The following is a 12,869-nucleotide window of genomic DNA, read 5'->3' on the forward strand; positions in this document are numbered from 1 at the left end:
AGCGGAGTCCAGACCGGGTCTGGGTTCGGGTCCGAGCGGAGTCCAGACCGGGTCTGGGTTCGGGTCCGAGCGGAGTCCAGACCGGGTCTGGGTTCGGGTCCGAGCGGAGTCCAGACCGGGTCTGGGTTCGGGTCCGAGCGGAGTCCAGACCGGGTCTGGGTTCGGGTCCGAGCGGAGTCCAGACCGAGTCTGGGTTCGGGTCCGAGCGGAGTCCAGACCGAGTCTGGGTTCGGGTCCGAGCGGAGTCCAGACCGGGTCTGGGTTCGGGTCCGAGCGGAGTCCAGACCGGGTCTGGGTTCGGGTCCGAGCGGAGTCCAGACCGGGTCTGGGTTCGGGTCCGAGCGGAGTCCAGACCGAGTCTGGGTTCGGGTCCGAGCGGAGTCCAGACCAGGTTTTTGTGGCTCCTGCGGTCTCTGACTAGTGCTCCCCGTGTCTTCCAGAGCGCTGTTACCATGGTACCCGCTCATCACAGCCCCCTGGCAGCTCTTGCTTTCAACACTTCAGCCACTAAACTCGCCAGCGCTTCAGAGAGGGTAAGAAAGACAAACATGTCCACTTCTAGCAGCCAGGATCAAGGTGGTCCCGACTGTGTGAGCCCGCTGGGGGTCCTCAGGGTCCTCCTGACGCCCTCTGCCAGACTTCTGTCCACACAGTGTCCAGATCCAGATGGGGGAAGCTGGACTCGGTCCCCGGGATGCAGAACATGTGTAAACAGCAGGTTGCTGGTGTTTGTCTCTACAGGGCACCGTCATTCGGGTCTTCTCTGTCCCTGAGGGTCTCCGGCTGTTCGAGTTTCGTCGAGGAATGAAGAGGTCAGATTTCCTGTCATTTTTTCAGATGTGCAAGCAGCCAGCTGTCCCCTCCTCTCAGTCCCGGATGGGACCTCAGACCTGATACTCCAACAGGAAAACACCATCATCAGGGGGACTTCTGGAACCAGGGGTCTCATTTAGGACCGGTCCGTACACACAAAACCGGCCCTGAAACATGCAAAGTTAGCGACTTACAGGGGCGGCTGGTGAAAAATGTTCTAGGTGGGGCGGACGCGACAATACATTGCTTTGCCTGGTCGAGTGTAAGAAGTCACATCAGCAGTCAGACGATTATAATCACAGTAATGATTTAATCTCCTCAAATCACCATTTTCACAGATAAAGAAACTTAAACAGTTTTCAACAATATATTACTCTAAGCATGCTTTAGAAAAAATATCAAATAAGTCAAATATTAAACTGAATTTATACAAATCAACAGTGTGTGAGAGAATCAGAGAAAGAAGGATGTGTTTGTGTCCCTGAGGTGAGTATCGTGTGATAGCTGAGTGGAAGGGATGGACAGGTTTTATTTGGACAGGAACTTTGCAAATTTCTCAAAGACTCTGGTGTTGAAATCAGAATGTCCCGTGTTAGATGTTTCTCTCTGGAGAGCAGAGCCAAAGCACTGCCGTTGTATTCCTGAGGAAGGTTTTTATTCTCTTTAACGTTGAGAAGCGCCTCTCTGACTCTGATGTGGACATTGGCGTGATAATCAGGATGTTGAGAAGACTTACAGTTTCTGTCTTGGAGATTATTCTCCTCAGAACCTGAAAGAGAGCCACTGCACCACTGCAGCTCTGGATCTCTTCATGACTGTAGATCAAGGACAGCTCTGTTTTAAGCCTGGCCTTGTCCAGTGAGAGATATGCTTCCACCGTAGTATCCAGCGGGGAATCTGGGAACTTCTTGTCGTGTTCTGGGAACAAGTCTCCTTGCAGCAGAGCGGCACTGACCAGGTGTTTGGTGAAGGAAAACCTCTCCTTGGCACGGCACATAATGGTGTCACATACCTATAACATAAGTCATTTTTTAAAAAAGGTAAAAAACTAAGTTTTGACATTTTATTTTAAACAATAAGCTCTATAGTTTTTTTAAAAAAAGTAATTATTTTTATTTTTATTTATATCTGATGACTTTAATTATTTTTTTTAACTTTTTGTACTGAATGTACACTGAGAGCAAGTAACCACCGGAAGTAAATGACTTGTTTGTATGTGAAGACTTGTTAAAAAAAATTATTCAGATTGCAATTCTCCTTTCCTTTCCTGAACAGCTAAATTGTATGAGCCAGTATGTACTCTGTTACTCTGTACCAGGGGTCTCCAGCTCCAGTTTTCATGAGCTACCATCCTGCAAGTTTTAGTTTTCCCAGGTACAACACACTTTATTCAAATGAAGAGGTTCTCCAACAACTTGTTGTCATCTTCTGCACCTGCCTGTTAATGAGACATTGATTTGGGTCAGGTGTGTCACAGCAGGGAAACACCAAAGCCTGCAGGATGATAGCCCACAAGGACTGGAGTTGGAGACCCCTGATCCATGTATTCATATCATCACATGACAAAGTATATTTCAGTCAGTAGCATTATTTCAAACAGCTAGTGTGGTGAAAAGTTGTTATTCTTCTGTCCACCAGGTGGCAGCAGTAAGCGTTTACCTCCAATGCCAAATGGTGTTTCCTGTCTTCTCCCAATGTCCACCGTTTCTTTGTGGGTTATTCTTATTAACATATAATATAACTCTAAGACTGTATTAAATGATGAGTTACTGTATTTGAGCGTTAAGCTACATAGAGTCTATTCAGAGACAATTAACATTTGGGTAACACTGTGCACAGAAGCTTACCTGATAGCCTGCATGGTTTCAATGAATCTCTGGATGATTCCTGAGAGGTAGACAGTTTTGGTCTCAAAACACCTGACCAGATCAGCCTTGTGTTCATACACTGTGTTAACAGCATGACTGCTGAACTTCCAACGTGTTGCTGATACACTTGGAAGGCGATGCGCGACCACCTCATCAAGCACTGCCGTTCTCTTGCTTGACTTGGAAAAAAAAAGAAGAAAATCCCCCAATGTCAGAAAAAAAGTGACTGATCTGGGGAATGTGAGGTGTTGCTTGCTGCATTACTAAGTTTAGCTGGTGGGCATAACAGTGAACATAGTAAGCATTTCCATAGATGTCCTGAACTCCTGCAGTGGCACCCCTCATCACTGAAGCCCCATCATAGACCTGGGCGATCCGCTTCTTTTCTTGTCCCTCAGGAAGGATGATGCGCGGCCTTTCTAATAAGGCGCTGGCGATTGTGTCCGAGCTGGCATTGGAGAGCTTAATAAACTCGTAAAAACGCTCCTGGACATTGTGGCTTCTGTCAATGTATCTTAGAACCAGGACTAACTGACAGTGTGTGGAAATGTCAGTTGTTTCATCAGCTTGGATGGCTAAAAATCAGCTGTTTTTACTTCATCAATTTTTTTTCTCTCAGAACTGCCAGCATACAGTCTAGTAACTCGCTTTGCACGGTCTTTGAGGTGCCTCTAAAAACAGTTGTATTTTCAAGATGGTCGTTCAAGTCCCGGTCAATGGACGTGAAGTCAACTAAACCTCTGAAAATTCCAGGGTTTTCAGAAGTGTCCCTTTCATCGTGCCCCCGCAATGCCAGTTCAAAAGCACCACAAAACTTAATGCAGTCTATGAGTTTCGATAAAACATGACGATTCTTATCAACCTCATACTGTGCTTTCTTACCGCAATGCGGTGTCCGTCGTCCAACTGCGTTGCTATGCTAATCTTTCCTAGCACAGCTAGCTTGATGCAGTTTTCCATGTGAACTCTTGATCGTTCGTGCTTCTTGATGTGTTCGGAGAGGTGTTTCAAGTCGGTTTGTCCTGACTGTGTCCATGTTAAATCACATCTGTCACTTTTAAAAAGAATGCAGGGAAAACAGAAAAGTGCATTGGCGAGTCCACAACCTGTACGCCACGACTTCCGCTCGAACCGACTCCTGCAAAAACTCCGGTTGTAAACTTTGCCTTTCTCCTTGGTCTGCTGGTTAATGTTAAGGTCGGGCTTGTCGGGTCCCAATTCCTTAACACGGATTTTCTCCTCCATTGTCCTTCTTGCAAAGGGGGAAATAAATAAGGATCTCACCGAATTTGGTGGAAATTGCTCCTTGCTCGTTAAACTCGCCATCACTCCGCAAACTGACCGCACCACACAAGCTTCTCTCTCGCGCCCTCTCTCTGTCGCTCTTGTTTTTTCTTTTTTTTTTACATCTTAAATATCGCGGCATTTCCTGCTGAGGGGCAATATTTTTAGCGCCCCAAGACGAGAAATTTCAGCGACACTGATTGGTCATATATTTATGAATTCGCCCTAGTTACACTGCATGATTGGCTATTTGGGTGCACTGCTAGGGCAGTCAGACTAGAGCCCCACGACACTAACGTCTGTGTAAATTTATTGTCAAATGAACGTCAGCAGGTGGAAAATGTAGCTGATACATTTCATATTGCATGTAAGTATATACTAGTGGGTAAAACCAACATTTATGAACATGAAATGAAGATATGATGAAAAATAAATTTTACATTCTCCCCATTTTATGAGGGGAGGGGGGGGGGGGGGGGGGGGGGGGGTTTGTTAAGGCAAGTTCTGCACAGCCTGGACTGAGGCATGGCCTCCATCTCACTCCCAGCCCCTCCTGAGAATAACGACCCCTCCCAACGAGCAGGGCTCCAGGTCATGTTTAATAGTCTTAACGTGTTTGAAATGTCGGACAGAACGACACACGACATACTGTCGAGGGCAGAACTCGAGGCGGACCTTGTTGGGTGCAGGTGGGATTTATGAAGGTGAAATTGCTGGTAGGAGTGCGGTGCATGGTTTCATAATGTGGATTCTTTTTGGTGTCTGCTTTTGTACGTCCACTTTTAGTGTAGAGCCTACTAATGTTCCATAAAAGAGAACCTTACATGTTGGAGTTATACATCAGTCACTGGTTAAATTGTCTGTGCAGATCCCAGTATGAGCGTTCCCATAAAGCTGAAGTCGGATCTGCTGGACATAAACTGTTTATCCTCGCAGCAAATAGTGTCGATTGCCGGTTTCATCAAAGACTTTCATAGAATCCCCAAAAATAACGGTTTCAGTCTTCTTATGATTGAAATGCAGGAAATTTAATGCCATCCAGGTTTTATATCTAAAAGACAGTCAAGTCGCTGCGCCACCGAACCGTCTTTACACTTTTAGGGCACATAAATTTGTAGGTTGTCCGCTAATGATGGTACAAAATACGAGTACAGGAGAACAGAAGGGGGCTTAGAATGAAGCCCTGCGGTGCTCCACACTGACATACAGTATGTGTGTGTGTCTGCAGGTATGTGAACATTAGCTCTCTGTCCTTCAGCCTTGATAGCCAGTTTCTCTGCGCCTCCAGCAACACGGAGACGGTTCATATCTTTAAACTGGAACAAGTGGGACCGAGGTATGAACATTCACGCTGCTAACATGCTCCATGTTTGTGTTCTGCTGGAGCTGAATGGAAACTCTTCCTCTGTGCAGCGGAGAGGACGAGGCGGACACCTGGACATCCTACGTAGGGAAGATGTTTTCAGCAGCCAGCAGCTACCTCCCTGCTCAGGTGTCAGGCATGATGAGCCAGGACCGGGCATTCGCCACTGTTCACCTCCTCTCATCCGGTCAGAGGAATGTCTGCAGCTTGGTCACGTGAGCTTCCTACTCTTCATAACCTGCAGCCTTGAGGTCCTGAAGGACATTCGGACCAGCATCAGGATGAGCTGGTTGGCAGACATCTTTTGGCAGAATGTAGTTGCACTTGTTCCAAAGCAGATCAATCTAATGTTTCAGGATCCAGAAGCTTCCCCGGCTGCTGGTGGCCACAGCTGACGGCCAGCTGTTCATCTACAACTTAGATCCACAGGATGGAGGCGAGTGTCAGCTGGCCCACAAGCACAGGTGAAGCTGCCTTCTTTCCCGGATCTGTTCCCCATTCGCCCACACAGCTTCACCAGTAAGCTTCTGTCTGGTTGGTCCTCAGGATCCTCGGGGTCGATGACGACAGCGAAGAAGGACCAGAACCGGGCGGGTCAGAGGTCGCCCGGCAGGTGCAGCCTTCTCCATCATACGCTGAGACTGCAGCGTTACCAGCATCCGGTCCAGTCACAGCCACCCTCACTGGTTAGTTATCAGAGACCAGAACCCAACCAATCTCTGGTTTTATCCAGTATACCTCATTGGTTAGTTATCGGAGACGAGAACCCGACCAATCTCTGGTTTTATCCAGTATACCTCACTGGTTAGTTATCGGAGACCAGAACCCGACCAATCTCTGGTTTTATCCAGTATACCTCACTGGTTAGTTATCGGAGACGAGAACCCGACCAATCTCTGGTTTTATCCAGTATACCTCACTGGTTAGTTATCGGAGACCAGAACCCGACCAATCTCTGGTTTTATCCAGTATACCTCACTGGTTAGTTATCGGAGACCAGAACCCGACCAATCTCTGGTTTTATCCAGTATACCTCACTGGTTAGTTATCGGAGACCAGAACCCGACCAATCTCTGGTTTTATCCAGTATACCTCACTGGTTAGTTATCGGAGACCAGAACCCGACCAATCTCTGGTTTTATCCAGTATACCTCACTGGTTAGTTATCGGAGACCAGAACCCGACCAATCTCTGGTTTTATCCAGTATACCTCACTGGTTAGTTATCGGAGACCAGAACCCGACCAATCTCTGGTTTTATCCAGTATACCTCACTGGTTAGTTATCGGAGACCAGAACCCAACCCGACTGGGAACCAGAACCCGACCAGAGCCAGACTGCGTTTTTGTGTGTGTTTACTTGTCTCTTTTTTCCACCATCTTTTTGGTGCGTGGGAACATCTCATACCTGGATGCTGCACCTGAGGACAGGTAGGACACCTTGCTAAGGCTGCTGTTCTGTGTCCATCCAGGTTACTCTGAGGACGGCGGGACTAGGAAGGGTGAAGTCATCCCGGAGCACGAGTTGGCAGTCGGTCCTGTGTGTCTGGACGACGAGAACGAGTTTCCTCCTGTTAGCATCCAGAGGTGCTAAATGTTACCCTTTAGCTGGATTTCCAGCTTCCTGTCAGCTGATTGGAGACGATGTGATCATGTGATATACGTTTTCTTTTTTTTTTCAGACAAAAAGTATTTTCAGGAAGTGTGTTACCTTGGTGTCCTTTTTGACATGTTTCAATGCTCACTTAGTCTTCCTCAGAAATGCCCTGTCCTGTTCAGCTGGTGGTGGAACCCGGGTGGAAGCCTGGAGGCGTAGCACACCTGGCAGTCCGACCAATTTGCCCAGTAGGCCAAGCCTCCTGATGAAATACGCAATGGGAGACCTCCTGTCAGCCATTATGAGCAGTTTCTCTATAGAACATCTGCAAAATAAATCTGGAAATATGAAGTAAAAGGAATAAACCATCACCAAAGAACCACAAGCGGGAACGAGAGTATGGTCACAATACCATACATCAGGGGAACCAGTGGACATATTCAGGAGACTATGAAAAAACACAAAACCAGCACCAGTAGTAAAACCATACATCCTACAGATAAGATTCACTCGGACCAAAAATGCTGTGTCATATGCAGAATCCCATGTAAAACATGCTTCAACACAAGATGGAAAGAACACGGAAAAGAACACAACAAGGAAACAACAGGACCACTCACTAATTCACAAAGAGAAAAAGCAGAAGAAGTAAACCTAAAATTTGCCATATTCTTAACCACATCATAGAAAGCAACAAGTTCAAGCGCTGGATTAAGGAGATGAAATCAGGATGCAGGCAAAGGAGACCGTCAACCACGACAAGGACAGGACCTTCTCCTGAAAATACGAGCGGGTAGCAGGAGGCTGGAATCTGATTGATCTGGGCCACACCTCCAGGAATCCACCAGTCTTCCACCATCATCTGCGAAAGACACGTCACAACGAGCGTCATGACGTTTCTGGGGAAGACTGAACAGTCGAAACGTGAAAAAGCTAAAACCATCTACTTTCTAAAAATGCTCTTTGGGAAAAAAACTGTATCTTATGATGTGATGATGTTTCATCAGTCGTAGCAAGTCAGAAACGTCCAACTGCAAAACGTCTCGAATGTGTTTCCCTCCAGAAACTAGATTTATCTGCAGTCCTCATTGGTTCATCCAGCTGACAACGTTACGCACTTCAAACAGCCATTAAAGGGTTAAAATGGTCTGAATAGTTACACATTCTGTGTTTTTCACAAGGACTGAAGTGGAAAAAAGTGGAAAAGTTTTTCTGGAATATTTTATCAGTTTTTGGAAAAGAGAGACTTTATTGCCCTGTAATGGACCGGTTGATTTGTCCTACTGACGTTTCAGAAAAACTTAACGTGGAAATTAGAAAACAACCAGTTAAACTCCTGTCTGAGAAACCAGGACCAGATCGGAGGAAAATTACTTTGAAGGGCAGAAACATCACAGATGGCCTAGAAGGAGACATAACTTCCCGGTTTGATGATTTGGGAAGCGATACCAGACCAGGTCACAGACGAGTGTAAGACGGAATGCTTCCAGAAACATCCACAGAGCTTCAGCCTGCTTCACACCAATGATTCCAGCTTCGCTTTTCCTTTAGAGTCCTCTCCACACTTCGTCATGACAACATGAAGTTAGATATTTATGCAAATGTGTTTACTATGAAAAGCACATGTATGTTGTAGCAGCCTCCAGCTGGCTCTGCAGAACCACTCCAACTCCATCCAGTTGGATACGGAACGTCTGCCATTTTTAGACCTTTCCAGGGATGTTCAGACGGGTTCCGGCAGGATTACTGAGGGATGTTCCCAGGCTCTGTGTTCTGATTGGTTGATCTGTTGGACGAGGATCCTTTGGTCCAGTCTGAAGTCCCCAGATTCTCCAGGTTGGTCGTTCTGCCCACTGCCTGTCCAAAAACAAGTCCTCTACTCTAACGTCTGATTGGTCCTCCTCCATCTCTGATTCCTGCACCATTCTCTGTGTCATTGTCTCCAAGAGCTTCTGCATGATGATCCAACCACAACACAAAGCCTTTAACAGATCATCCCAATGATCCTCCATGGGATTCAGATGTGGATTTTGGTTGTGAAGAAGATGTATCATGTTCCCTGAACCACTCTTTAACAATCTAAGCCCCATGAATCCTGGAGGAAGAAGGAATAACCTGCTCATTCAGGATATTTAGACAGTCAGCTGGACCTGAATGTACACCTGAACCTAGGAAGGTTTATTTGTATAGCACAGTTTGACCTCAGGGTGATTCAAACCTAGGCCTGAACCTCATTCTAGACCTGAAACTAGAACTGAACATAGACGGGCTGGTATAGTAGGCACTAGGCATCTGTCTCAGCTGTTACTGAGGAGTGGCTTCCATCTGGATACTCTCGCAGGTGAGATTAGTGAGGTGAAGGCAACTTTACATCATTGTTTTATCAAGTGTGTTACACAGACACTCCTGGGCACACTCATATGTCACTACGGGATCCGTTACCACTGCTATAGCCGGGCGATACGACCAAAACCTCATCTCCCCATACAGCTCCTCTTATATCCCTATAATGATCCATAACCATATAAAACTGTGTAACGTTGTGTCAGTCATCAGTTATGTATCAGATGTTGCTAGGCAACAACAGCAGGGATCTCCTTCCATCTGGGGGAACTATGGCCGTATGACGTTCCACAGGTAAATACCTGCTGCAGCGTCTGGACTTTATTCTGAGCTTTCTCCTCCACTAGACGCTGCTTTTGTTGACTCTATTCTTTATTCTGTGTTCTTTATTCCTAATTCCTGCAGGTGATGAAATGAGTTAGTTGTGTCGGAGTCCGTTGTTGGGACTGTGAGCTAGTCTGTTGTCGGCTCCACGTCGCTCTTTTTATATCCAAACCGCATCCAGACAGAAATTTCCCTCTTTTAGGAACAAGCTCATCAGTTTAGGTTGGCTGCTCATCTTTTAGTGAATATCCTCTGAAACACGTCTGCTACCGTCTTCCTCCAGGTTTCTTTACATAAAGCGCATATAGACGTAAAATACTGCAGTAAAACAGCTTATCGTGGCGTAAACGATAGAGCCTCATATGAAATGATAAACATTTCCTATCGTCCAAACGATATACATCGTCATATCGCCCAGCCCTAACCGCTGCTATGCCGATGACACACAGCTTTACATCTCTTCCAAACCAAACAATGCCATCCCTCCCTCCTGCCCTCATCACCTGCTTGGAACATATCCAGCGCTGGATGAGCAGGAATTTCCTGAAGTTGGACAGAAGTAAAACTGCAGCCCTGCTCATCAGCCCCAAATCCAGCCTCACCAACTCACAACACAATCCGATCCCTACCAATGTTACTGACGGAGTCCCCATACCTATTTCCTCCCACATCAAGAGCCTTGGTGTCACCTTTGAAATTTGATAAAGAATCAGATCATCCCTGACCACACCACCCCTATTCTCATCCAACTTCTGTGACTCCCAGTTCAGGATTGCATTATTTACAAAAACCTCTTCCTCACCCACAAAGCTTACCCCTCCTCCATACAATATAATACAGCTCCTCTCGCACCCTCCACTCAACCTCTGCTGGATTATTAACTGCCCCACCATCCCGCCTCAGTGCCCGAGCCTCCAGCTGCTCGGCCCCTCTATCAGACTGGAAGACTCCATCATCACATTTAAATTGTAAATCGAAATCCATCTGTGATGGGCCGAGCAGTGAAGCAGTCAGGCACAGGTTTAAAGTAAAAAAAATAGGTTTTTTTTATTTTGACCCAAAAAAGAAAAAGTTGTTTTAACACAAATGAATAAATCAGGCCTATAAAAGAGTTCAACTTAACAAAACTATAATCAAACAATTTGTAACAGAAGTAACTCAAACAAAATGGAACAAACTGACCTAACAAATGACACACAAGGGTAAACTTAAATAGTGGCTGATCAGCCCAAACAAAACAGACAAAGGGGATGACACACAAAAACATAACTAAATGAACAGAAGAAAACCCTAAATCCCCCGACCCCACCCCCACCCTCCCACCCCCCATTTCTGCCACTGGTTCTGTCCAATTAGCTGGCTCCACCCCGTGGCCACCTGCTGGTTCACAGCCAAGGGACTGGAGCTGCTGGAACTCAAGGAAAAAACAAATGAAAACCATCCCATCACAACAAACTAAAATGCGCGCTTTTTCAGAATATTTGTGATGCTACATGAAATGGATGTCTGACAAAAATATTGGTCTGCAAATTAAATCCTGGTTAAATAAAAATAAATCTAAGTGTATGTGTAATGCATTTGATCACCCATGTGTGGCTGTAGACACAACAATCACACCATCTGTTGAAATTAGCATTCTCACTCTGACTGGACACAGTACAACAAACCAGTTTGTTACGCTGTTTGATTGTTCTCTTTCCATTGTCTGATACTGGTTTTAATGTCCGTGCTGTTTTTATGCTCTTAAAGTTAGGGGACCTGAAAGGCGCCAACAGATGAAATGTATTATTATTATCACTGCTATTATTGTTAAAGACAGGTGTGTAACACAGACAGGTGTGTAACACAGACAGGAGTGTTACAGAGACAGGTGTGTAACACAGAGAGGTGTGTAACACAGACACACAGACAGGTGTGTAACACAGACAGGTGTGTAACACAGACAGGTGTGTTACACAGACACACAGAGAGGTGTGTAACACAGACAGGTGTGTTACACAGACAGGAGTGTTACAGAGACAGGTGTGTAACACAGAGAGGTGTGTAACACAGACACACAGACAGGTGTGTAACACAGACAGGTGTGTTACACAGACACACAGAGAGGTGTGTAACACAGACAGGTGTGTTACACAGAGAGGTGTGTTACAGAGACAGGTGTGTAACACAGACAGGTGTGTTACAGAGACAGGTGTGTTACAGAGACAGGTGTGTAACACAGACAGGTGTGTAACACAGACAGGTGTGTTACAGAGACAGGTGTGTAACACAGAGAGGTGTGTAACACAGACAGGTGTGTTACAGAGACAGGTGTGTAACACAGAGACAGGTGTGTAACACAGACAGGTGTGTTACAGAGACAGGTGTGTAACACAGACACACAGACAGGTGTGTAACACAGACAGGTGTGTTACACAGACAGGTGTGTTACAGAGAAAGGTGTGTAACACAGACAGGTGTGTTACAGAGACAGGTGTGTAACACAGACAGGTGTGTTACAGAGACAGGTGTGTAACACCGACAGGTGTGTAACACAGACAGGTGTGTTACAGAGACAGGTGTGTAACACAGACAGGTGTGTAACACAGACAGGTGTGTTACAGAGACAGGTGTGTAACACAGACAGGTGTGTAACACAGACAGGTGTGTAACACAGACAGGAGTGTTACAGAGACAGGTGTGTAACACAGAGAGGTGTGTAACACAGACACACAGACAGGTGTGTAACACAGACAGGTGTGTTACACAGACACACAGAGAGGTGTGTAACACAGACAGGTGTGTTACACAGAGAGGTGTGTTACAGAGACAGGTGTGTAACACAGACAGGTGTGTTACAGAGACAGGTGTGTTACAGAGACAGGTGTGTAACACAGACAGGTGTGTAACACAGACAGGTGTGTTACAGAGACAGGTGTGTAACACAGAGAGGTGTGTAACACAGACAGGTGTGTTACAGAGACAGGTGTGTAACACAGAGAGGTGTGTAACACAGACAGGTGTGTTACAGAGACAGGTGTGTAACACAGACAGGTGTGTTACACAGAGAGGTGTGTTACAGAGACAGGTGTGTAACACAGAGAGGTGTGTAACACAGACAGGTGTGTTACAGAGACAGGTGTGTAACGCAGACACACAGAGAGGTGTGTAACACAGACAGGTGTGTTACAGAGACAGGTGTGTTACACAGACAGGTGTGTAACACAGACAGGTGTGTTACACAGACAGGTGTGTTACAGAGACAGGTGTGTAACACAGACAGGTGTGTAACACAGACAG

The 12,869-nt window shown here is 46.1% G+C and overlaps 1 protein-coding gene across 1 annotated transcript in view; it reads left to right on the top strand.

Annotated features, from left to right (window-relative positions):
- Positions 1–6,931, top strand: part of wipi1 (WD repeat domain, phosphoinositide interacting 1) — a 60,862-nt gene extending 53,931 nt beyond the window's left edge. Inside the window, exons 6-12 of the mRNA XM_079252242.1 lie at positions 441–533; positions 742–812; positions 5,194–5,301; positions 5,379–5,543; positions 5,685–5,792; positions 5,875–6,014; positions 6,799–6,931. Of these exons, the coding sequence (XP_079108368.1) occupies positions 441–533; positions 742–812; positions 5,194–5,301; positions 5,379–5,543; positions 5,685–5,792; positions 5,875–6,014; positions 6,799–6,920 (807 nt within the window). The 3' untranslated portion in view covers positions 6,921–6,931. The remainder of the gene's footprint in view (positions 1–440; positions 534–741; positions 813–5,193; positions 5,302–5,378; positions 5,544–5,684; positions 5,793–5,874; positions 6,015–6,798) is intronic.
- The last annotated feature ends 5,938 nt before the right edge of the window (positions 6,932–12,869 follow it).

Source organism: Telmatherina bonti (genome assembly GCF_933228915.1).
Source record: "Telmatherina bonti genome assembly, chromosome: 14".
Taxonomy (NCBI): Eukaryota; Metazoa; Chordata; class Actinopteri; order Atheriniformes; family Telmatherinidae; genus Telmatherina; species Telmatherina bonti.